Source organism: Sceloporus occidentalis, unplaced genomic scaffold (assembly GCF_023333645.1).
Source record: "Sceloporus occidentalis isolate IW3139 unplaced genomic scaffold, rSceOcc1.0.p SCAF_155, whole genome shotgun sequence".
Classification (NCBI taxonomy): Eukaryota; Metazoa; Chordata; class Lepidosauria; order Squamata; family Phrynosomatidae; genus Sceloporus; species Sceloporus occidentalis.
Window position 1 is genome coordinate 2,003,067 of NW_028317135.1, and position 25,413 is coordinate 2,028,479.

Consider the following 25,413-nt stretch of genomic DNA (forward strand, 5'->3'; position numbering starts at 1 on the left):
CCGAAGCCTGAGACAGGAGCTAGGGAGATGCTGACCAAGTTCGAGACCAAATCTGCCCGGGTTAAAGGTACGGGGCACGGGGCTTGGGGCAGGAAGGGCACAAGGCGGGGAGGGCCTTGGCAGCAGAGGGTGCACTTGTACTTCGCTGCAGCATGTGCGCCCCATTGCCGGGCCCAACCGCACCCAGGCTGGGTATTCTAATGCAGGAAAACAGAGGCCATCTGCCCCCAGGAGCCAGGCCAACAACAGTGCCCGCAGCCGGAGATACCCCGCCCTTAGAGGGTCCCCCATTTTTCTCTTCAAAGATTGAATGGACCCCTTCGTGAGAGATCGGCCTTATAATCTCCATCCTGCTGCAAGAGAATAAGAACAGACTGTACCCTCTCTGAGAGATTAGAGCCGCTTTATATTCTGGAATCATTTACCCTTCAGTGACGGATTGCCCCCGCTTTCTTGGCCGATTTAAATTTACCCCTCAGTGATAGATCTTCCTGCTTTCTTGCCGGAATTAAATTTACCCCTCAGTGACAGATCATCCCCCCTTTCTTTATGGAGGTAAATTTACCCCTCAGTGACAGATCATCCCCCCTTTCTTTCTGGAGGTAAAATTACCCGTCAGTAACAGATTGCCCCCCCTTTGTTGCTGGAGGTAAAGTTACCCCTCAGTGACAGATCATCCCCACTTTGTTGGCAGATTTAAATTTACCCCTCGGTAACTGATCATCCCCCCTTTCTTTCTGGAGGTAAAATTACCCCTCAGTGACTGATCACCCCCACTTCCTTTCCGGAGGTAAATTTACCCCTCGGTGACAGATCATCCCAAATACTGAAGTGGCGGTTTTAGGTGTTTTTTGTGCTCGGATAGTATGTTTTGTGTCTAATCCTGGCGTCTGTTTCCCTCCCTCAGGGTTGAGCTTTCACCCCAAGCGCCCCTGGGTACTCACCAGCCTGCACAATGGCGTCATCCAGCTGTGGGATTACCGCATGTGTACACTCATTGACAAGTTTGATGAGCACGATGGTGAGAAGAGCGTCTGCTGGTATTTATAAAGTTTTATTATCGATATTTTGTTTAACGACGTGGTCTTGTTTTGCAGGCCCCGTCCGAGGCATCGACTTCCACAAGCAGCAGCCGCTTTTTGTGTCCGGAGGAGATGACTATAAAATCAAGGTATACGAAGACCATCAAACAAATAACGTATACGACGCGGTCGCATGTGTCACGTTTCTAAAGAAATGTATTTATTTGTAGGTGTGGAATTACAAGCTCCGGCGTTGCCTTTTCACGCTGCTGGGACACTTGGATTATATCCGCACCACGTTTTTCCACCATGTAAGTAAATATTCCTTTAATACGGTGGGATGCTGGGGGTTTGGGGGGTATTAAACCCTCTATGCCTTGACAGAACTAGATGCGTTCATAGTTTTATCGTAGGATATTTGTAAACACGTATGGGGGAAGCAGATTACCTGGGCACTCATTACTTCCTGCGGTGTCTCGCATTTTTTCCCCCCCTAGGAATACCCCTGGATTTTGAGTGCCTCTGATGATCAAACCATTCGCATCTGGAACTGGCAGTCCCGCACCTGCGTCTGGTAAAATGAACCTATTCACACAGTGACCTCAAAATAACCGCGATATTAATCCTATGGGTTATGTTTTTGGAGCTAATTGCTGTGAGGTTTTAGAACCTTTTTGTACCAATATTTTTATTTCATGTGGAATTTTATTCCGCGTTCTAACAACAAACTTTTTTTTTTTTCTTCTTCCCTGCAGTGTCCTGACCGGTCACAACCACTACGTGATGTGTGCGCAGTTCCACCCCTCGGAGGACTTGGTGGTATCCGCCAGCTTGGACCAGACTGTGCGCGTCTGGGATATTTCTGGTGAGCTGCTCAGGTCGAGTGGGTTCCTCGTGGTTATTGCCCACTCAAAACTGCATTAGAACGTTTGGCTTTTCCTATAGGACAGTGGTACCTCTTGCCCAGTAGATAAATGTTGCGCCCGCTATTACACTCGCTATAGCTGGCTGGCTGGCAATATTTTAAAGCACAAGTGTGCAGTGCAAAGCTTTTGTATGGTTTAAAATCTGCATGCCCCATATGATCTAATTTTGGCCTATCCCCTTTATGGATGTCTGTTAGGCGTCTGACATGGAGCGGCTGTGTTTTAACCTTTGCACTCCCTCATATCAGAACAGAAATGCTTGTCATTAGGCCTGATAGACACCATGTAGTCCCAGAGAAAGCCCACTTGGCCTTTGTTAGCACCCAAGCCCTACTTAGTTCATGGCCAACTTTAGTGTTCAGGGTGGTCTTTGAATCTGTTTTCTGAAGCTAGAAATGGTCCTATTAACCAGAGCCAAATGGAGTGTTTAGCAGAAGTTTATACCCTCAGCCAAGGTAAAAGATGCAAAGTCGTGTGAGAGGTTTCCATCTAAGCTTCCAAAAGCTTATCGACTTTACCTCTTTCTTTTTGTGCGGTGGCCATATATAAGTATCAACTTCGACTAAAGAATCCATGAATTCATTGCGTGATGTATGCCCTCAGCCTCCGATGCAGTTTTGAGTGGGGGAGGCTACTCATTTTAAAGGACATGGCAGATATGACCAGATGCGTCCGGCGTGAGTTTGGGGGAGAGGAGCAGCCTGCCTGCTCTTCTTCGTCATCCTCCGCCTCCCTCCTTTTCACTTGGAGGGCTTTCTTTTCTTTTCTGAAACTACCTCTGCCTCTCGTCCACCTGGACGCCATAATGTTTCTGCTCTGAAACGCATGCTGCGTGGCTATAATAAGCGAGAACTGCATGTCCCGTCATCAAGGGTTGTATACTGAACACTGTTACGGCGATCGCCATACTAATGACAGTACATTCAAACAATGTAACGTTGTGATCGTTATCCAGCATGTGACTGTAACTCCTTAACTCGTCTTATTTGAGCCTTAACCGTTCTCGTGGAGTCTGGCTGTAACGTTATAACTGTGAGCGTGTGTTTGTCGTGCTAAAGCTGCTTTTATCTGATACATGGCTCCTACACGGCTTATGGACAGGTTAATTCACCCGTTCCTTTAACTGAAAATTCATTTATATACACACATACTAGACGTTCGCAGTGTTAGGCAGGCACATCTGGCCAGGGTTATGCTAAACCCGGAATTTAACCCATTTTATTATTTTTTTAATACCTAATAATACGCAGAACTCATCCAAAAGAAACTTGCATGCGAGGTCAAAATTAGTTTGTTGCTAAAATGTCGAGCAAGCCTTGAAAACCGTTTCCTCTACAAGGTGGAGGACTCTAACTAGAGGTTTCCTCCGTGGTAACCGCAGGATCAGAGTTGCGTCCATGTTGCTAACTCCATGGTTTTAATTTCCCAAGCTAACCCTTGTGCAGACTGTGCATGCAGCAGGCCATCGCGCTGACTAACGTTATTACCCCGGTTATTAATCCGCTGACCATCTCCATTTCACCCTTCCACGTTTCCGCAGTAAGCTGGTCCATCCTGCGTGTACTTTCCACCCTCTCTATCTGCGCAGTTACAGACATTTTCCATATGTGCCACTGCCGTGGTCAGCAGAGGGATTCCACGTCATCCTCCATCCTTCGCAATAAGCACCTGCTCATTCTCCCGCTTCGAATGTCGCCAATGTCCACGATGCACTCTAAAACGATAACGTACAGCAAATAGGATGGTAGACTTTTAACCTCTTCAGACACAGAGGTTTTTGTAACCCGAGGACCAAAAAATATATATTTTACCATATGTTTGTAAAACCATGATTTATCCTTTCCAAACTATACATTATTTTGTTCATGAAAAACGGAGCCGTCTTTTAAATCCATAGAAATACATAATAGTGAAAATAATCTGCTGATTAGTCATTCCCTACATACATATTTTTTATGTATAAGAGGGGCACATCCGTTTTTTATTACGTACTACAACATATTACATATTTTTAGACAAGTCCAGGCTGTCAATAGACAGAAGGATCACACTTGTAGCGGCGGGGACTTACTGGTACGTCCTAATGGGCTTCTTGACACAGGTTTTAAGGACATACAGGTACGTCTTAAGAGGACTGAAAGGGTTGAAAATTAAATCATTATTACAATATAATTTCCTTACCTTGGGAATGAACTACATTCAGGGGTTTAGGTATTTATTACCTTGTCCCTTAACAAGATTGATGAAAGGGAGGAACTCCAAATATTTGTGGGGGGGGGGGGGGGTTAAAGCTTTATTACAGCTTTTATTTATTTAAAATTTTTTAAGGGTTTAGTTTTTTTTTTTAATGACTGAGCTCCAGCTTTCTCATGCCATGAGCTTGTAGGTCACCGATGAGTCCATGCATGACTCTGCCTTTGTCTTTAGCACTGGGGGGCCAGGAAATCCTTTTTTTTCCGTTTTGGACAATTTCGAATGAATTAGGGATGTGGTGAGCTTTTTTTCCCTGTAACAACATAAACCAACCTTTAGCGGGTTTTTTTTTATTTACCTAATAATACAAATCCGTTTACAAATTCTGTTGGACGCAAATTGCTCGCTTGGTGCAATTGGTAAGGCTGTTGGTTATTAAGTCCCAGGTTTTGCTTTTCCGCTACCTACTGTCTGGTTTTAACGTTCTCTCCCCTCATGGAAAGGCCTAAGGAAGAAAAACCTTTCTCCTGGAGCGGTGGAATCCGACGTCCGTGGAATCACCGGGGTTGATCTGTTTGGGACCACGGATGCTGTTGTAAAGCATGTTCTGGAGGTATTCTGAGAGTGTGTGCTGAATGTCCTCTCCGGTCACTTTGGCCAAGCAGAGGTCTCGTGTTCCATTGGTTCCCTGAAGGATCTGTAGCCCTAATTCCCTGGGCATAAACATCCATCTGTACCCTTACCTGCCTCTTTTCTTTACCTCAGGGACATGATCGTGGTGTAAATTGGGCAGCCTTTCACCCCACAATGCCCCTCATTGTGTCAGGAGCAGATGATAGACAGGTCAAAATCTGGCGGATGAACGGTAAGTGGTGAAACCCCGCCGCTGTGCTTTAGAGATGCCGTACAGCACTATGTGATTAAAGACATTTCAGGAGGCTTGGTATCAGTTCTAGTGCCCTCTTCTGTGCCGGGCTCCAAGCTAAAAGGACGCACCCCCCCAACTTACTTGGGGTCCACCAATTGTCTTGGACATCTATAAATGAAAAAAAGGCAGTGAGTCACCAAGTATTTTAAGGAAAATGCTGTGTTTTAATGCTTTTTAAACGGTTTAAGATTCTTTTATGTCCCCAGAATCCCTGATTTAATTTTAAGTGTGAGATTTAAAAACTACCCAAAGACCCTCTCCCCATCTACACCGCGTGGTTAGGTAGCTTTAAAAACTGGATTAGGGCATTTCTTGGTTTGTGGTTTTGGGGCTAAAACATGCATTTTGCTTATCTTCCAGACAATGCTATGCCATGTACAGGGCCAAGTCCGTTAGACCTGCCCAGAGGTGCCTGCATGAGTTAATACCATTTGCAGCATGTGTGTAGGTGCCGATCACTGTAGTATTACTGGCCTGTCAGTCATGTAGATTAATGATAATTGACTCCCTCCGGCAGTGGAATCTGTTACTCTGCAGGGTTAAAGAGATATTACTCTTTTATCAGCTAAATTGTTGAGCCATGGGCCGCCAGGCTTCCCAGCACAGAGAAGAGACGAGCCTCTTTCTGCTTCCTGCATGTTTATTCTCGGTGGCTTGGTTTTTAAGCGTAAACGTTACCACCTCTGCTGGGAGTATATTCAGTTATACCACATTTCACATTACGGTTTACAGTAACACCGCAGTGATTCCGCGCTAGTGGTGCAGTGAGATTTCTGCATTATTCCTGCCTTTTTTTTAATGGGCCTAATGTTCTAGGTCATTGGCCCAGTTGGCAGATGCACGTGATGTTTTGCTTTTTTTTTTTTCCTCCCCTTAATTTCTTTTGGGCTGGAGGAAACACTAGAAATAGTGATTTAGGAATTGGGAACGTGAGATCCAGAAGCTGCCTTCTTGTATATTTTAATAACCGGAGTTCTCGATACGCTAGTCCGTGTCTGACCAACATCTGTTCCAATAGTAGTGATGAGATGAGAGGCAAAATAAGTGGTCATGGTTGGCAAATAGTTACTGGTTAAAGGGACAGATGTTCAAAGCTGTCCACCCTCAAAGGCACCGCACGAAATCTCAATATAGCGATGCGTTTCCCATAAACTAGTAAGTAAGACTTGGCGTCGGCGAGGATTAGGATTTACTCCACACGTCTATAAAATGTGAAGAACATGCGCGCTATCGTTCAAAGGTTTGGGGTCACTCAGCTGTTTTTATGGAAAACAAGGACAAGATAATCACAGAAAGTGCTTTCTATGAAGTTATTCCATTAAAAAAGCAGCCGTTTCCAGCTACAGTAGACATTTCCAACATTAACTCCGTCTGCGCTGGACAAAATTTGGATTTCTTTCTTACACATGGCGACCCCAAACCTTTGATCTGTAGTGTATGGAGTGTTAATGACTTGGAGGGTTCCACATTTGAATGCGTGGCTAATCTGTGTCTGGACTGGTTCATTAACTTGGCTCGTGGGAGACGTGCTGGGATTGACTGACCAAACGCACAAAGCTGTTCTGAGAACTTGGAATAACCGTTACGGCCGGATTCCGATGATTGCTAGCGGTGGTTTTGTGCGAGTCCTAAAGTCTTCCGCGTGGTACGATCAGCAGGTCTTTTCTTCTCTGTCCCATTTCCAGAGTCCAAAGCTTGGGAAGTGGACACCTGCCGAGGACACTATAACAATGTCTCCTGCGCCGTGTTTCATCCTCGCCAGGAGTTGATCCTCAGTAATTCAGAGGACAAGAGCATACGCGTCTGGGACATGTCTAAACGGTGAGCCTTCGGGAGTCCTAAAAACGATTGTGTGCCGTCTATACCAATAAACGTCTCTTTACACCACTTTGTTTTGTCTCTGCTCCGTAGGACGGGTGTTCAGACTTTCCGTAGAGATCATGACCGGTTTTGGGTGCTGGCCGCGCACCCCAACCTCAACCTTTTTGCAGCAGGTGAGTTGGTGGTTTCTCTTTTCCTCTTCTGTACGAATGATCTTATTTACCCATCTGATTCTTGTCTTCGCTGATTACGTTCTGTAAGCGTCTTTATTCTCTGCGTTCCAGGCCACGATGGAGGAATGATCGTGTTTAAGCTGGAGAGAGAGCGTCCTGCTTATGCTGTGCATGGAAACATCTTGTATTACGTGAAGGACAGGTTCCTCCGCCAGTTGGACTTCAACAGTTCCAAGGATGTGGCTGTCATGCAGCTGAGGAGGTGAGGATGATGGATGCTTCTTGAAGTAATCAGCGGTCATTGGGTTCTTTTCTTTTTCTGTCTGTTGAACGGGACATTATTATTTGGGTGGGAGATAACGGGTTACTGCTTATGAGATATTGCTAGGGCGCTCTTTCCGAAGTCTCTATCTTTATCGTTTTAGCGGCTCCAAATTCCCCGTCTTCAACATGTCTTATAATCCAGCTGAAAACGCGGTCCTGCTGTGCACCGTAAGCAAAGCTAAAATTGCTATAATAAAGTCCGAAGATCTAGAGCCAACGTGATATGTTGTAAAATGTACTTTCCTCTTACAGAGAGCCAGCAACCTCGAAAACAGCACCTACGACTTGTACACGATCCCCAAAGATTCCGACTCCCAGAACCCCGATGGTAAGAGCTTGGCGTATACCGGGCTTGCACATTAAGACCCTTGGCATATAGACACGTGATTGCCATGTGCGTTTCATGCAAGAAATCTCTCCAGCTAAAACTAATGGATAAGATGTCTATAACCGTAAGAGTATTTCTTTATCCAGGCCTGCTGTTGCATGGCAGGTTCCCATTAGGGACTTGAGAACAAAGGACATTTTAATTTACTTAGAACTTAAAAACCATCATTGGTGGCCTCGTGCAATAGGCAACTGTTACGAGTGATTGGCTAATCACGCATCCCCATAATGCCCACAAAGAGTAGTGAGCTCATGGACCACTTATGGTCTTCATTGCTGTCCTTTTGTGTCCCCTCTTGGCAGCTCCGGAAGGGAAGAGGTCCTCTGGCCTGACAGCTGTGTGGGTGGCACGCAACAGGTTTGCCGTCCTGGATCGCATGCATTCGGTGAGCGATAGTCTTGTGTGTGTCTCGTGCCTCAAATAACCATAAGCTTTACCAGTGAATGTGTTCAATAACCCTTTTCTTCTCCTGACTCTTCCACGCCACAGATTCTTATAAAGAACCTGAAAAATGAAATCACGAAAAAGGTCCAGGTTCCAAACTGTGACGAGATCTTCTACTCTGGAACGGGGAACCTGCTCCTCAGGGATGTTGACTCCATCACCCTGTTCGACGTGCAACAGAAACGGTATGGGGTTCTATAGGGTAATCTTCAAGGTATTGTTAGTAGTAACCTTGGACGGCAGAGATCCTAGGCATTAGTAAGCCTCAACCAGACGAGGGTCAGATCTGTTGGGGTTTTTAGAGTGGGTTTAACATGAGTGGGACCGTTGACCGACGAGTCCAGCTCTCCCGCAGTATGTTGCTTATTAACTTGTATTTTTTGTTTGACGTCGCAGCACTCTGGCCTCTGTGAAGATCTCCAAAGTGAAGTATGTCATCTGGTCCTCAGATATGTCTCATGTGGCTCTTCTGGCCAAACACGGTAAGCATACATTTTGCTAGAATACGCATAAATCTAATGCTATACCTTTCTGGTCATTCTGGTTACATTGTTTAACTAGCGGTATGTAGAACTTTATATCTAGTTATGCAAGATCCCTATAATAAGCCTTTGTCCTTTCAGCCATTATGATCTGCAACAGGAAGCTGGAATCCCTCTGTAACATCCATGAGAACATCCGAGTGAAGAGTGGAGCCTGGGATGAGAGCGGGGTCTTCATCTACACCACCAGCAATCACATCAAATACGCGCTCACCACTGGGTATGTCCGCTCAGCGCAGCCAGGTTAATGGTGGCTCTTGAAGTTATAGAACATACCAGGACTTTTAACAAAAGATTTGGCCTGTGCTCTTTACGTTTCAGCTTGTAAGTGTGTTGCTGGTATCTATAATCTTGTGTGATTCATTCTGTATTTGGGTTTTTTAGGGATCATGGGATCATCCGGACGCTGGACCTTCCCATTTACATCACAAGAGTGAAGGGTAACAATGTGTATTGCCTGGACAGAGAATGCCGCCCCCGGGTGCTCACCATCGACCCCACGGAGTTCAAATTTAAGTTGGCGCTAATTAATCGAAAATATGATGAGGTGAGAGCTCCTGTACTTGCCTGGGGTACCACTGTGATGCCAAAGACATATAATGCATGACGTTCAGGGCCACCCTGCTAGCGGCTTTTTAAAAAGGCCGCTATTGGGGGGAAAAAGGGGCTCAGCGTGCATTTTTAGGTGAAAGTAGAGCTATTGGGAGAAATTGCTGTGCCTTCTTGTGAGTAATGCTTGGTTCCCATCTGCTGCCTCCTCGTACCCAGGTCTTGCACATGGTGAGAAACGCCAAGCTGGTTGGTCAGTCCATCATTGCCTACCTCCAGAAGAAAGGCTACCCCGAGGTGGCGCTGCACTTTGTCAAAGACGAGAAGACCCGCTTCAGCCTGGCTCTCGAGTGTGGAAACATTGAGGTGAGTCTGACGTAGCATACATAAAATGCACACACAATCTAAAGGCGCATTATACGAAATCATATGTCTAAATTCTAAAGATTCTTGTGTTTTGGGGCTCACTGAAAAGAAGCATTCATGAGAAATTCATCAGCCCATTCATCAATCTACAGAGCCTCTTTTCTTCAGAGTCAAATTGCCACGTTGTGGTGTATCATTTAACTGTGGTTTGATGGACTGGTTAATCATGGAGTAATGCATAGTAACGCATAGGCTGTTATGTTTGTCTGTGCCCGGTTACTTGAATATGTTATAACCGTATCACCGTCCCTATCAGATCGCGCTGGAGGCAGCCAAAGCCCTGGATGATAAGAACTGCTGGGAAAAGCTTGGGGAGGTGGCCCTGTTACAGGGGAACCACCAGATTGTGGAGATGTGTTATCAGCGCACCAAGAACTTCGACAAGCTCTCCTTCCTCTATGTCATTACCGGGAACCTGGAAAAACTGCGCAAGATGATGAAAATTGGTGAGTGGTGGCAGGCAGGGGGTAATGGTTGTCCTGGTACGTTTCTCAGCTCTCAAAAGATGTAAAGTAATATCCTGAAATATAGAATAGGTTATAAGGAAACAATATTATTGTGTAGTAACAAACCCGGGTTTCTTTCTCGATAAAGCCGAGATCCGAAAGGACATGAGTGGACAGTACCAGAACGCCCTGTTCCTCGGGGACGTGGACGAAAGAGTGAAGATTCTGAAGAACTGTGGCCAAAGTAAGTACAGTTATTTTGTTGATATCTCTCTCTTTGTCTCTCTTGCCGAATTAAGCAACCAATTCTGTTGCCTCTCCAGAGTCCCTGGCCTACCTCACGGCTGCGACACACGGAGTGACTGATGAAGAAGAAAGTCTGAAAGAGTCATTTGACCTGGAAAAGGAGATTGTAAGTGTGCTCAGATAGATTCCAGGGATGTGACATTTTTAGGATTTTCCCATTGCAATAAAATGGAATAGAAGTGCAAAGCTTTGTTGTTCAGGTCGAAAGGTGCTTGCTACGGACCTGGGATCAACCAAGACTCGTCTGCTTTCCTTTAGATTCCTGAAGTTGACCCAGATGCCAAACTGCTCCTGCCGCCACCTCCCGTGATGCCCTTGGACACCAACTGGCCATTGCTGACCATGTCAAAGGGCTTCTTTGAAGGAACCATTTCAAGCAAAAGTGAGCAGCGCCTACTGATCAACGTTTGAATAGTGTCGCCATGTCTTCATAGGCCCACAGATATTAATTGTCACCATTGTTGCTCAGGTAAAGGAGGAGCGTTGGCGGCAGACATTGACGTGGACACAGTCGGAGGTGAAGGCTGGGGAGAAGATGCCGAGTTGCAGTTGGATGAAGGTGACTGCTGGTTTCTGTCTGTAGCTTAGGATGTTTATATAGACAGAGCTGACTTGTAACCATGTGCCAAATCTTTGTAGATGGCTTCGTTGATGCTGGTGAAACATTTGGAGAGGAAGCCGTGAAAGGACAGGAGGAAGGAGCCGGTTGGGACGTGGAAGAAGATTTGGAGCTGCCTCCTGAACTGGTGAGGATGATGGCGGTCATATAGTTTATTCTGGTAGAAATTCAAGGGACGGGTATTTTGTAACCTTCGTCATTACTTGGAAAAATGATCGATGATGGTCTTAATAAGTTTCGGTTAAAAAACCTTTTTGTGTTACAGGATGTCCCCTCCGGGTCTTCAGGCTCAGCAGAAGATGGGTTCTTTGTTCCACCCACGAAAGGCAGCAGCCCGGCGCAGGTACGACAGCGAGTCTCCTCACGGGAACGCGTTGGTCACACTAAGTTATTCTGCCTATGTTTGGTGAAGGATTAGAATTTTAAGATGTTTTGTATGGAGACCCAGAGATATTTAACACTTTCCTTCCTGTCCCCCCAGGCTTGGTGCAATAACTCTCAGCTTCCCGTGGACCATATTCTGGCAGGATCATTTGAAACTGCAATGCGGGTGAGATATCCATAAACGGTATTAAGTTACCCTACTACAGGGGCGTCCAACATGCGGCCCGCGGGCCAAATGCGGCCCGCGAGACCTCGAGGTGCGGCCCGCGTAAGATCGGCAGCCAGGGCAACCGATCTTACACGAGCCGCACCTCAAGCCCTGCTACTTACTTGTGGGAGGGTCTTCTGGACTGCACAGAGGAAGCGGAGTTCACGTGACTTCCTACTTCCTCTGTGCTTTAGCAGAGAAGGCAGAGGGAGGCCGCGCCCCCTGCTGAAGTCTGTGAGCGTCATCGAGGGAGCTGCAGTGCAGGTAAGGGGGTGGGGAGGGTGTTTGAATGAGTGTGTGTGATTGAGGGAATGAATCTGTGAATTAATGATTATATGAATAAATGAGTGTGTGTGATAGCATGGATGTGTAAATGCTGGAACCTAGGCATGATGGGACTGTGATTGCTGTTAGCAATCACACTCCTATCATGCCAAGTCAGCCAGTACATGCTGAAACCTGGCCAGCTGCCCCCCTTGTGTAGTGATAATGCCAGCAGTATGGGGTCTGCACTTACAGCCATCCTGTACCAGCGTGTATTGGCTGACTTGGCATGATAGGAGTGTGATTGCTAACAGCAATCAGAGTCCCATCATGCCTAGGTTCCAGCATTTACTGGATGGATGTGTAAGTGCTGGAACCTAGGCATGATGGGACTGTGACTACTGTTAGCAATCACACTCCTATCATGCCAAGTCAGCCAGTACATGCTGAAACCTAGCTAGCTGCCCCCCTTGTGTAGTGATGCTGCCAGCAGTATGGGGTCTGCACATCACTTACAGCCATCCTGTACCAGCGTGTATTGGCTGACTTGGCATGATAGGAGTGTGATTGCTAACAGCAATCAGAGTCCCATCATGCCTAGGTTCCAGCATTTACTGGATGGATGTGTAAGTGCTGGAACCTAGGCATGATGGGACTGTGACTACTGTTAGCAATCACACTCCTATCATGCCAAGTCAGCCAGTACATGCTGAAACCTAGCTAGCTGCCCCCCTTGTGTAGTGATGCTGCCAGCAGTATGGGGTCTGCACATCACTTACAGCCACCCTGTACCAGCATGTACTGGCTGACTTGGCATGATAGGAGTGTGATTGCTCACAGCGAGCACAGTCCCATCATGCCTAGGTACCAGCATTTACTGGTTGCCTAGGCTAACAGCAATCACACTCCTATCATGCCAAGTCATATTGCTAATTTTGTCCAATTGCGTGTTACCTACTTTTATTAAACATGTGAGTTTTTATTAGTATTTTTAAAGGTGGGGGTCATTTTCGGTTTTGGCTAAGTGAACCCTGAATGTTTTTGTCCAGAATTTTCATTTTAGTTCATCCCTAGAATAAATCTAGGGAATCCTGAATTTGTAGTCGCAAAACTTTCAAGGCCCAGAAATCAGTGAGAGGAAGAGTAAAGGTTTTGTGTCATTTTACTTTATTTTAATCTGCATATTTTATTAAAGGCCATATTTTTTGTCACAGTGAAAAATGAGTGCGGCCCGCGCACGTATACAATTCTGATGAAGTGGCCCGCTGCAGAAAAAACTTGGACACCCCTGCCCTACTACATGCAAACCACAGTTGGCTTATTTTATTTTTCTAATTTAATTTTCAGCTGCTGCATGATCAGGTTGGTGTGGTTGACTTTGCGCCATATAAGCAACATTTCCTGCATACCTTTTCCCGAGGTCGCTGTACCTACCAAGCTTTGCCCGGCCTCCCCGCCATGTACGGATATCCACAACGCAACTGGTAAGGTGTTTCTTCTTCATGCTGGATACTGGATCAGCTTCAGTATCAAATGGCGATCACTCATTTAGTAGTTGTGTTCCCTTTCATCTTACCTTTTTTTTTTGTTTTAAACACCTTTCCTGTTTTCAGGAAGGACGCCGGGTTGAAGAACGGACTTCCTGCAGTCGGCTTGAAGCTCAGCGACCTCATCCAGCGGCTGCAGCTTTGCTACCAGCTCACCACATCCGGCAAATTTGAAGAGGCTGTCGAGAAGTTCCGGCTCATCCTCCTAAGTGTGCCGCTTCTCGTGGTGGACAACAAGCAGGAGATATCAGAGGTGGGGGCAGCTGGACCATTTCTTGTGTTTGGATAAAATACTAAAACAGGGCTTGACAAATTTGTTGTGAATTTAGGTGCCAGCTAAAAAACTTAGGAGTCAGGATTTTTTTTTTAAACAGTTGGTCAGGAGTGATCTGATCATCAGCCCACTCACAGCATTTGACCTTGAAGCACCCTGGACTTTCAGGTCAGTGCTGTTTTTTGGGGGGGTTTTGAATTTTTTTCTTAACGCTTTCAATGCTGATGTTCCATTGGAGCACAGCATTGACTCATATTTAGTCCCCACAAGCTTGTGGGGACAAATGTTAACCCCTGCAATGCCACGAATGTGTCATACACAATTGTGGCATTGAAGGGGTTAACGCTGCACTGTCGCTCTCATGGAGCGATCCACTCATGTGGAGACAGGAGTCATCACAGGGCTTGTGGGGGCTCGTTTTTGCTGTTGCGGCATTGAAGGGGTTAACGCTGCCCTGTCGCTCTCATGGATCGATCAGGCAGCAGGGGGATGTTGTGTCAATCAACACTCAACCCCCTTTCCTGAAGCTGCCTGTGGCAGCTGAAAACGCGATTGCAGGTTTTCCTGCAATCGCGTTTTCAGCCTACAGAATCACTCCGTGGGAGGGATCTCAGGCTCGGGGGCGGGCTCTGAGTGGCTGTGCTGTCTGCCCAGACTCCTGGGGCAGACAGCAGCAGCAGCGCCCCCGCGAGAACAGGCTGACAAACACCTAGGATTTGTCGAGCCCTGTACTAAAATACTGGTTAATGTAAGAAAAGTTTTTGTCTATTAAAAACATGTGCTACCTAGGGAAGAGGACTTTAACCCCTGACCCCTCATCCTCTTTACTGGAATATAAAGGAAAACACATGCATACCTAGTCTACTAGGTCAACGGTAAACGCGTCCCTTCTGGCTCCAGTTGGCGATTGCATTGCTGCGTACAAATCACTACGCGGCTCCTGTCCTTTGTGTTATTTTCATTATTATAAAGCAAGCAAGCCTGCTGCCTCGTGTTATTAGTTACAAAGGTCTGTCGCTGCAATGCCCCTTATCCTGTAAAACATTAATGTCGGTCGAGATCCCTCTGTTGAAAACATCCTTGCCGTGTTCCGAAAGTGTTCTTGCGTTTCTGTCTTGAATATCCACTATTTTCCTACCGTGTCCTCTTAAAATATTTCTGTTTTAAGTTGTGAGCATGACCCCCGCCCCAGACCAATAACACATCATTTCACAAGAATGTCCAAACAGCAGCGAAAGCCAAACTTTTAGACAAGTTTTTTTTTTTTTTTTTTGCAGGCCCAACAGCTAATAGCCATCTGCCGGGAATACATTGTAGGATTATCCATGGAAATTGAAAGAAAGAAACTCCCCAAAGAGACTCTGGAGCAGCAGAAACGCATCTGCGAGGTAAGCAGGCCGGATCGTGTTAAGGTCGTCGCTATCATTTTGTTTTCTCCTCTGCATCGGATGGATAACGTTCTAAACGTCTCTCCCGCAGATGGCCGCATACTTCACTCATTCCAATCTGCAGCCGGTACACATGATCCTGGTGCTGAGAACAGCCGTCAACCTCTTCTTCAAACTCAAGAACTTTAAAACAGCCGCTGCCTTTGCCAGGCGACTCCTGGAGCTGGGGCCCAAGCCAGAGGTGGCTCAACAGGTAAGGGGGGCCGCTTGGGCCGAGACACGTGGCTCTCGGATCAGTTTGCCTCGTTGTCCTCATCATGAACGCCCTCTCTGTTCTTCTCGCCAGACTCGGAAGATCCTGTCCGCTTGCGAGAAGAACCTCACAGACGCCTACCAGCTGAACTACGACATGCACAATCCGTTTGACATCTGTGCGGCCTCGTACCGGCCCATATACCGAGGGAAGCCGGTGGAGAAATGTCCCCTCAGCGGCGCATGCTACTGCCCTGAATTCAAAGGACAGACCTGCAGGGTCACGACGGTAAGCAAAGGGGGGGGCTTTCTTTGTCTTGTAGCTAAGTAACTCCCACACGTCGCACAACAGAATGATTTAAACGACACCAAAGAAATCCTCATCTACAATGGCTTACCATGTCCAACACCTCCGACATGCATGGCTCCTTATCTTATCCTCTGCTTTTTCCCCCCCAGGTAACGGAAATCGGAAAGGATGTTATTGGCCTGAGGATCAGCCTCTTACAGTTCCGCTAACGGGCCGTGTCCCTTGATCTTGGCTCACGTTTGCGTGTTTGCTCCGCGTGGCGTGTACGATGTATGTTGCACGTAGCGTGACGTTTCGTTGTCTCCCTCCTCCTCCTGTTATTTGATCCAAGCTCGTACGATGATCTTGTAATGTAGGCGTAGCAGAAAACGTGCTTTTCCTCATTAAACATGTATTCCTTTAAAGCCAATAAAAAAAGGATCTAAAAACTTATGTTCTATTCCTTGTCGGGAGTTGTCGATCCCGGTTTTGTTTGGAGTTTATGAATCGTCAGCTGGAAAGCCTTCCCGGGTCGGATTTCAGAAGTGAATAAAGAGACCCAAACCGTTCGTTATATACGTGTCGGGTGCCCGTGGATGAAGAGAGGCTGTAGCCTGTGTATTGTAGCTTGTAGACATGGCAGAGTTCTAGTAAAGGGAACAAGGTGTGATGATACGCGATTAATCGACGGCTTCCTGTCTCGGTGAGGCTGTTGGTCGTTGAGGACGTTGGACGTAGATTAGCTATTTCATTATCTGCTGAGATTTAATTTTGCATTTGGAGAAAGTTTAAAGAATTGACACGGCCGATAACGATTATCATTCCAAGCTCTGTGTCATAGTGTTCATTCCCCGATCTAGTATGCAGATCTAGCCTGTCTTTCCTTCAGGGCAACAAAAGGAGGTGAAAACTTTGAAGCCTAGAAAGAATTCCGGTCTCCTAATAAGAGGATATAATATGACCACGATTAAAGGATGCACTAGGAGTATATGTGATGGTGAAACACCCATCGTGTTCTATTCCACTGCAAACAGCATCCCCAGGATTGTGCAGATACATACATTCATTCATTGATTCATTCATTGATGCAAAGGTGCATGATTTACAGGGTGACTATACACCCGCTGAATGTGGGGACCAGCTGACGCGCTCCATTGCACCTGGTTTAATCACAGGCGCTTTCCGATACTTAGTCGTGTATATAAATGTTTATGACGTCTCCGGCCAGCAAGTCCCAAGCGATGGGGAAACGTAATCTCATGAATTAACGGATACCCTCTGCCCTCCCTCCGGCCTCTCTGCCTGCAGGTGGCGCCGCGGCCCTCGGTTCTCGGCATCTCTTTCGTACAGAGATCTTTCACCGGACTCAAGAAACTCCTCTTGGCAGCAATTTTAGTACTGAATCTATTTCTTAATTTTCTCTATTTACCCAGAATCGTTTACACTGCCAGTCTTTTCATAGCCAAGTCGGTAATCGCGGTTACAATGTTTCTGGTAGCCAAGGGGCCCTAAAAGAATAGCTGCTTTCCTGTGATGTCATTTGGTTATTATTATTTTTTTTACCGATTCCTGTTTTAAATTACATTTGCTTTCTTTAAATATACTTTGTGTTCTGCGCGGCAAGAAAAAAAAATATCCTGTGTGCGTCAATTTGATTTACCGTCATTTAAAAAGGCGAATCCAAGCTATGTTCCCAAGTGTCCCATCGTGGGCAGAACAGTCCCAATTATCTGGCACTGTTCCATAATCATGGGACCCTCTGGCCACTGAGCTGTGAAATCCATTGGTGTTGATCTGACAAGACCTCAAATACATGTCTCGATATTTTATATTACCATGAGGTGGTAGCTAAGTGGGCAGCCTCCCAGCAGAAGTGGTAGAGGGTAATACAGTGAGGTGATAGAAAAAAAAACAAAACGGGCGACTACAGGGGGGCTGAATGGAGCCGATCTGCCGGTATATTTTGGTTTTTTTTTATGTAGGACAGGCTAATCCAACGCAGATGTCCCACTTTTAGCACCCGAAATGTGACGCAGCGCAGAACAAAATCATTAACTCCACGTATAACGTGTACAGCCAATAACGTCAAAAACATCTAATAATGTTAACCAGAATCCAAATATGCCCTAATAAATACGTCTCCCCGCACCCCGTCACCCCGTCTCGCCCCACGCAGGCTCCCGAGTCACTTGGACCCAGAGTCTGTCACACCTAAGGTGGGTTTGTGATATATTATTATATATATTGTGTATTAAACGGTAACAGAAGCGCTTTACGTGAGGAATCCGAAGGCCACGAAAGTCACGATGCCCCAAAGATACAAACCAAGAAACGGGAATAAAACATATTCATGAATGTAAAAAACTGAAGTAAACGTGTTCTGTAAGATGTGAGTGTGAGTGGAACTACCCTAAGTGTGCCGACTGCCCCCTGAGAATTCGCCCCTTCACCATGATAATGTGCCCCCTTCATAAGGAGATTGCGCTGATGCCCACCATGATGCTCCATAATAAAACACACCTTCAATATACCAAAGGGTTTAAAGGGCCACTCCAGCAGCCATACGGTTAATGGTGATTCGGTTACCCGGTACATGTAGCGGTGTAAGGCGATGGCAGGGTGATCAGTGTGTGATTTCAACACGAGTGGGGTCTTGATGTACCAGCAGTGCCCCCCCACCCCCACTCCCACTCGTGTCGTGTTTCTGTACCTCTCTGTCTCGCAGGCTCCTCCTGGTGTCCTCCTATTGCCCTTTAAAGATGGCGTCGCCCGGAGCGCCTTCATGTGCCCTTAGCTAGCTGCGCGTTCTTATTGGCTGATAGCGAGTGATGTCACGCTGATGTCAATCACCTGCCGACAGGAAGGAGAAAACATGGCCGGGGCTGGAGGAGAGGACAAGGAGCTGGATGATCTGCTAGATAGTAAGGAGAGGCTAGTGAGGGGCAATTGGGGTGGGATCTGTCTGAAGTGGGGGTGCTGGGGCAGAAGTGGGAGGTGGGTGGCTGCAGTCACATGAATGAATTCTGCTCTGTGGGGTATTATGGGGTTATCTGACCCCGACAGTGAGATCTGCCCCCTGGTGTTTTGGAAACTGAGTATATTTAAGGTGCTGTTCCATGTAGACAGAATATGAATTGTTCTCTTTATTCACGGCGGATCTCTGAAGGAGGTAACAGACCGCCTCGGGGGAGTCTGCAGGGATCGTCTCCGGGTTCTCACCCCCATAATGCTTTGGATACGTAGAAAGAACGGTCAAGAGGCATCTGTCCACCTCCTATACTCTCATTGCCCCGTTATTACCCCAGGTTATGGTTTACTCAGTCTGCTGGGCCTCTCCTGGTCGTTGAATGTCAGACGTAGGATTAAAGTGTCATAAAATGAAGCTGTTTTATTGATACCGCGCTGACAGACTTGTGCCTTTCTGCCTCCACCTTCCTTGTCCCCCCCTTTCTGCGTAATAACAATGTAGTTCTTCCCGATTGGTTGGCCGTCGCCTTTTTTCTGCTGTTCTGATGTCAAATTTGAATATGAAACGTTTACTCGCCTAGTCGGCTCATTAAATTACTCCTTTTTTTTTTTTTTTCCCTTTTCTTAAAACAGGCGCCCTCGATGATTTTGAGAAAATCAGCCAACCCCCTCCGCCTGCAGACTCTGCCCCGAAGCCCGCTGCCCCGGATGGACCTCCTGGAGATGCTGCCAAGGTGAGCCACTTCTCTCCTGTTCTCATTGCTGCTGGTGGAGTCTGTGACTGAGTCCTTCTGCCCCATGCGTCTGTCCTTCTGCCCCATGCGTCTGTCCTTCTGCCCCATGCGTCTGTCCTTCTGCCCCATGCTAGGATCCGCTCTTCATGTCCCAGGAGAAGTTCTTCCAGGAGTTGTTCAACAGCCAGCTGGCCGCTCAGGCGTCCGAGGAGTTTGAGAAGGCAATGAAGGAACTGGCCGACGAGGAACCCCATCTTGTAGAACAGTTCCAGAAGTTATCCGAGGCAGCCGGAAAAGTCGGTACGTCATTAACCCTTGTCCTGTCTTCTGCCGTGCGCTGAGTCGGTTTAACCTCCATATTTGATACTGGTATTTGAGTGCTTATGTATTCTGTACCTTACTCTATATAATCCCCCCGATATGTTTGTATAAAGCGGTTTTATATAAATTAAAGGGGTATACTTGCCAGGTGTCCCTGTTTGGTCTGTTCAGTCCCTCTCTGTGCCCCAAACAGCTGATGCCCCTCTTTTCCAGGAGGTCGGAATGTTTGCTGGGGATGAGGGGATTGCAGGGTTCTACACCCCTAAAAGCCCCGATAATGTGTATAGAAACGGCTTTCTAAATGAATCCGGGTAAATAAAATATGTAAGCGGGATTTATAGGAAATCATAGGATACTCCATGTAACTTTACTCTGACGAAGCCCTTATCTTCCAGGAAGCGATGAAACCTCCCAACAAGAATTTACATCTTGTTTGAAACAAACCCTCACAGGGCTGGCAAATAACGCGAACGATTTACAGGTGAGGGCCCTCCTTCACATATTGGCTTTTTCCGCCCCTGCGATGTTTCATGTTCCTAGAATAAGCGTGCACCCGTGTGACCGACCCCTCGTGATTCTGTTCCGCAGAGCTCTGGTCTGTCGGAGGAAGAACTTGCCAAGGCGATCGAGGGGCTCGGAATTGAGTCGGACTCGGAGGGGAGCATCCTTCCGCTCATGCAGAACCTCATGCAGAGCCTTCTCTCTAAAGAAATGCTCTACCCGTCCCTCAAAGAGATCACAGAGAAGGTGCGAGCCGGGGTTGGGGGGCATCTCCACCCTTTGTGTTGCCCTTTAATTTCCCTCTTGTTAGCAGTTGCCACCGCTTTTGGCAGCGATTCCAGCTCTGAGAAGCTCACTACTGGGCTGTCGGCTGCCTGAACCCGGCAGAAGTATATCGAGGATGCCCCCGCCCGGAATGGGGAATTAGGCTGCCGATAGTACGTTGTCTGAACGCATGTCCGCTCCTTCTCACCCCGCGCAGTACCCGGAATGGCTGCGGGCGCACCGAGAATCCCTGCAGCCCGACGAGCTCCGCCGATACCAAGAGCAGCACAACCTCATGGGCCGGATCTGCCAGCACTTTGAGACGGAGGAGCCGGGAGAGGGCGAGGCGGCGCGCTTCGAGGCCGTCATGGACCTCATGCAGCAGGTAAGCGACCTGCGATGTTTGGTTACCTGGCGCTGCGTACGATCGTTTCATTCCCAACAACCGATGTTTTTATTTTCTTTTAGCTTCAGGAATTGGGACACCCACCCAAAGAGTTGGCCGGGGATTCGGTAAGTGTCATGTAGAACGCGTCGGCAGATGAGGCTGTTTCGTCCCGTCCGCTCGGCCCGATTTAGGTGTCACTCAGAGGAGCAAGCGGCTTGCGAACAAAGGATTTATGCTTCAAAAACTATTAATACTGGAGCCCGGTGTAGCCCACCCTGCGGTGGCGGGCATTATCCTGGTGCCCCCTCCCCCTCCATTACTATATCTTCTATTTGAAGTGTGTGGCTGGCGACTGTTACTGAGACGTCCGCGTGGCCGGTTTGGGTCGTCGAGACGCTTTAACTTGGCCGGATCGTATGAGCTTTTTATAGACAGCGCTGCCAGGAACGTGGGGGCCAACTTTGTCCAGGGGGGGGGGAGGTCTGGGAGACACCTGATATTGGGATAGGTGAAAATATTATTAACCCCTTCCCTCCTGGGACTTACCTGACTTCCAGTTTTAAGAAGTGAACTAAGAGTTAAGAATGTGTGTGTATAATATATATATATTTAACTATTTTGGCATTATACTTTATTTTAATTAGTTAATAAAGATTTTCCCCCTGCGTGACCCGGAATGCCCAGTATTTGGAGAATTTTGCGTGCATCGATTTGTTTAGTCTGGAAGCAAGCAAAGCAAACGTGAAATAAAGTGATCTTTTATCATTAAACTAGCTCAAACGTCTTGGAACCTTGGTATGATTTTGTTTCGATTTCTGTGGGAACAGCCTATCAATGCCTCCGTTTAAGTCACATGACAATCAATTTGATATGATGTAAAGAATTTTATTTGGGAAGGATATGGACGTTCAGCAGTACCATGAATAGTGCTTCTGTAGCGTAGGTGGGACAGCAGCTTTACTGTTTGCCAGATCCTATGGAAAGGTTGGGCAGCTGTCAGTGCAACTCCCATAACACTTAGCCATGCTGTCTGATGCTCTGTCTCTCTTTTCTTCCTTAGCCACCCGGCCTCAATTTTGACCTCGATGGAATGAACCTTGCCAATGCTGGGAATGCCAGTGGAGAGCAGTGCTTGGTCATGTGACCTGGTTTGTTTTTTTTTGCCGCCAGCCAATCAGAATGAAGACGGGGCGATCTCTCCGTCTCGTCGCCTGATGCTGTAGGCTCTGGAGGAGGAGTATCTGGATGAACGCGTCTCCCGCGTGTTCCTTACAGGTGCATGATATCCACACGCTCCGCACAGGGCCGACACGCTCCGCGCCAAGTACTCGTCATAGAATATAATTGTTTCCTTCGTGTGATAACCAGGCGGCCTTACTTTTCATCGCCCGAGTCGTCTGAGGATGCATGATCGCTGGTCTTGCCGTCTTCTACGCCTGTGTCCTCACGGATGTTCTATCATAACTAACACGGGGTCGGGGGGGGGCTTTGCGCACCGTTATTAGGCATTGTGGAGATGGTGGCAGCGGTGGGATTTTGTTTTTCCTCCCACGTTGTTATTATTCGGTGTAGGACCAGGTAGAAGATCTTTGGCCGTGGAATACGAGCGCCTCTGCCCCCTTTCTTTTTTTTTTTTTTTTTTTTTTTTAGTTCTAATTCCAGTTAGATTTCAGAAACATTAGAACGCCTCTGAACGGGGCAGAATAACCCCATTTGTAGAAAGTAGACATCTTACTTGTCTCTTGGTAGAAACCGATCCTAGATGGCATTAGGACCCCGAAGAGCCGGGATCATCTTAAGCGCTATTTTCTTTTTTTTTGACGTTAACTGTTTCCTCGCCGTCATAAAACACCGACTGAGAGCAAGAACCCGGCACGATTTACAGCCTCCGGGGTTCCCTGAAAGTGAGTGACGCTCCCGCATCGTAAAGTACATGGTGTTCTGCGGTACCGTCCCTTTAACCACGCTAACGGTTTCAACTCTGTGGTCCTCCGTGCTGCTCTAAAAGTGTTTCTTCATCTTGAACTGGTGCAGGACTTCAGGAAGGTTCTGGAAGGATATACGTTGCTGTCATGGGGGCCACAAGGAGGAGTACAGGACTAAAACTATGTGATGTAGAAACGCCCCTGCCATGTCTGTAAGGGAGACCCCAGGGGCTTCCAAGTCACAGCAGTTTTAATCAGGACTATGATGGTTCAAGATCTAGAACGTTAAGGAAATCAAATGATTGGGATGTCTGGAACCTCTCCCGATGAGAACGTACGCTGCGGACAGAACGCCGTCCCCGAAACCCACAGCAAGATCCTAAAACATGAACCCTGACATAAACTAGCATGACGTCGTGTGAGGAAGACCTTGTGCCACATTCTGTACGTAACCTAGGTAACGAAGGAACCCATTATGTGTTTTTCCCCCCCAAGGTGTCCTGCAGAATCACGATCTAGAACCCTCTTCGCCAGAACTTAATGTGAACGTTTGGATTTGGCCCGGGCCCGATGTAATTGTGAATGTCGGAGGCTGACGTTGTATCGCCTGCTGATGAAGGATCTGTGATAATTTCTACCCCCGTTAACCCTTTAGTGGAATCTGGTGAATATTCTCCGCTCAGCCGCCTCCAGAACCCACTTTTTTAATGAGTTTTGGCAAATTAAATATTTAAAAGAAAAAAAAAATATTGATCCGATCTTGTCTAGAAATCACCGCTCCGGAACGTAAAGCTGCTGTCGTTATTTTGTTGTGCAAACATAGACTCTAACCGATTAAATTCTAATTTCCACTATGAGCCAGTGCGCGGTGTCTTCAAACTGAATTGGGAAAAGGGGTGGTGGCTACGTGGAACGGCCTTCAGGCAGAATCCAGAGGGAGCTCAGAGTGGTTTCAAATGGAGATTGTCAGAGGCTGTTCCAGCGGAGGGTCGCGCACGCGCTGGTCACGCTAGGTCTAGAAGAGTTCTCTGTTTCACGCGAGGAGCGGATTGTAGCCATTCTGATGGGAGAAGTGATCCGCGGAGCAGCGGGGGAGGGACACGATTGGTTGGGAGTTATTGGGGTTTTGTCATTTCAATCATGTTCCTGGCCGCTGGAGGTATTAATGAGAGACGCGCATGAGAGAGAGAGACCACGAGAGTGTGTAAGAGAGAGCGAGACCGCAAGAGTGAATGAGGGCGAGTGAGAGAGACGGCGTGAGTGTGAGAGAGACGGCGTGCGCACAAGAGAGAAGGTGTGCGAGAAAGCATGAGAGAGACGGTGTGTGTGAGTGTGAAAGCGCGTGAGAGAGCGGGGCGTGAGATACCGCCTGCCTGCGATTCCAGCTCTTTTAAGGCCAAACCTCGGCTGGAAATCCCGCAGAAACGCGAGACGACGCGGAACGACCGTGAATATTCCTCTGAATAAGCCCCACTGTGGTTTTAGGGTATCCATGTCCCGGGGCATGGCCACATTCAACCGCTTAGAGCCACCGCAGCCCAAGGGGCCCTTACAGGACGAGGGTGCCGTTTGGACGGGGTGCAGCCTGGATACCCCATCAGTAACCCCGGTTACGTTATGCCCCATTGCGGGGTATTTAGAATAATAATAATGGGGTTATTCACAGATTTAATTTATAAAGCTGTTTTCTGCTGTTTCTATACACATTATCGGGGCTTTTAGGGCCATAGAACTCCTAGAAATGAGAGGGACTGGACAAAGTAACTAGGGGTACGTGGCAGGTATATGCCGGGTGGGTAACACGCACGCAGAGATAAGGCTGCCAGTGCTTGATGTGGCCGCGCAGCAGTAAAGCGGTGAGTGTCGTGCTGTGTTGCCGTAAAGCGAACGGGGCGGAGCCTGGCAGGAGATGGCCGCCGCAGCAGCTGTCGTATCGGCAGAGCTGAGATCCCCTGGCCGGGGCCTGCAGTGACAGCCAGCGGGGAGCCTCACCGAGCCCAGGCGCAGCACTCGCTCCATCCCCTCAGGGACCGCCCGGGCCCAGCGCAGGCCGCATCCCAGGCCTGTCCCCAGTTAGCAGCCCGCACACAGGCCGCCTGCCCGGGTGAATGCGCTGACCTGGCCCCCGTCCCGTGTATGGAGCTCAGTATCCCCGGCGCCTGTGTGTGTATGTATGTATGTGTGTGTGTGTGTATGTATGTATGTGTGTGTGTATGTATGTATGTGTGTGTGTATGTATGTATGTGTGTGTATGTATATATATATATGTGTGTATGTGTGTGTTTATATAGGTTATTACCTCAAATTCTGAGCTGCTGCACACGGTAGTGTTTGCTTTGTGTGTCTGTATATTGTGTATATAAGTATGTGTTGTGTGTATTGGTTCTACTGCCCCCTGCCCTGCACCCTGTGTAAGGTGTTGTAGGTTAAATAAACGTCATTATTACTCTAGATCCTTCCTGAGAACGAGGCCTGGAATCCCTTTACATTTTCTCCCTGCCTCCTGTCATCAGTTTTGTCCCAGAACTGCTCTAGAACCCCAGCTTGTGACAATGTGCTTGGTCTAGAATCCCCTCCATAGAACACTTCCTACCGGAGGC

At 47.5% G+C, this 25,413-nt stretch overlaps 2 protein-coding genes across 3 annotated transcripts; both read left to right on the forward strand.

Annotated features, from left to right (window-relative positions):
* The first annotated feature begins 27 nt into the window (after nucleotides 1-27).
* Nucleotides 28-15,943, forward strand: LOC149280520 (coatomer subunit alpha-like). Of its 2 annotated transcripts, none has more exons than XM_089500432.1 (33): nucleotides 28-67; nucleotides 908-1,021; nucleotides 1,098-1,171; nucleotides 1,253-1,333; nucleotides 1,520-1,596; nucleotides 1,778-1,887; nucleotides 4,645-4,754; nucleotides 4,907-5,006; nucleotides 6,755-6,890; nucleotides 6,981-7,063; nucleotides 7,175-7,325; nucleotides 7,489-7,555; nucleotides 7,640-7,715; nucleotides 8,078-8,160; nucleotides 8,265-8,404; nucleotides 8,616-8,716; nucleotides 8,828-8,981; nucleotides 9,146-9,308; nucleotides 9,530-9,676; nucleotides 9,993-10,182; nucleotides 10,331-10,426; nucleotides 10,506-10,594; nucleotides 10,747-10,870; nucleotides 10,958-11,047; nucleotides 11,128-11,234; nucleotides 11,373-11,450; nucleotides 11,589-11,657; nucleotides 13,311-13,447; nucleotides 13,577-13,763; nucleotides 15,062-15,172; nucleotides 15,264-15,425; nucleotides 15,519-15,713; nucleotides 15,884-15,943. In XM_089500432.1, exons 1-33 carry the CDS (start codon nucleotides 28-30, stop codon nucleotides 15,941-15,943), a joined length of 3,702 nt encoding a protein of 1,233 aa, XP_089356558.1. The 2 variants fall into 2 exon arrangements, with proteins under 2 accessions (XP_089356558.1, XP_089356559.1); XM_089500433.1 differs by having other exon boundaries at nucleotides 8,616-8,701; nucleotides 8,843-8,981.
* Nucleotides 15,944-18,585: 2,642 nt separating this feature from the next.
* On the forward strand, nucleotides 18,586-22,032 carry LOC149280521 (peroxisomal biogenesis factor 19-like). Its single transcript, XM_089500434.1, has 8 exons — nucleotides 18,586-18,634; nucleotides 19,314-19,414; nucleotides 19,549-19,714; nucleotides 20,131-20,216; nucleotides 20,324-20,482; nucleotides 20,718-20,885; nucleotides 20,969-21,013; nucleotides 21,949-22,032. The coding sequence occupies exons 1-8, from the start codon at nucleotides 18,586-18,588 to the stop codon at nucleotides 22,030-22,032; spliced, it is 858 nt and encodes a 285-aa protein (XP_089356560.1).
* The last annotated feature ends 3,381 nt before the right edge of the window (nucleotides 22,033-25,413 follow it).

Bases quoted from the DNA above. Each gene is read 5' to 3' on its own strand.
- LOC149280520 (XM_089500432.1), top strand. From the start codon at position 28: ATGCTGACCAAGTTCGAGACCAAATCTGCCCGGGTTAAAG. The intron at 10,595-10,746 runs GTAAGTGTGCTC...GCTTTCCTTTAG, and splicing joins TTGACCTGGAAAAGGAGATT to ATTCCTGAAGTTGACCCAGA. The intron at 15,426-15,518 runs GTAAGGGGGGCC...TCTTCTCGCCAG, and splicing joins AGCCAGAGGTGGCTCAACAG to ACTCGGAAGATCCTGTCCGC.
- LOC149280521 (XM_089500434.1), top strand. From the start codon at position 18,586: ATGGCCGGGGCTGGAGGAGAGGACAAGGAGCTGGATGATCTGCTAGAT. The intron at 18,635-19,313 runs GTAAGGAGAGGC...TTCTTAAAACAG, and splicing joins GCTGGATGATCTGCTAGATA to GCGCCCTCGATGATTTTGAG. The intron at 19,715-20,130 runs GTACGTCATTAA...CTTATCTTCCAG, and splicing joins CGAGGCAGCCGGAAAAGTCG to GAAGCGATGAAACCTCCCAA.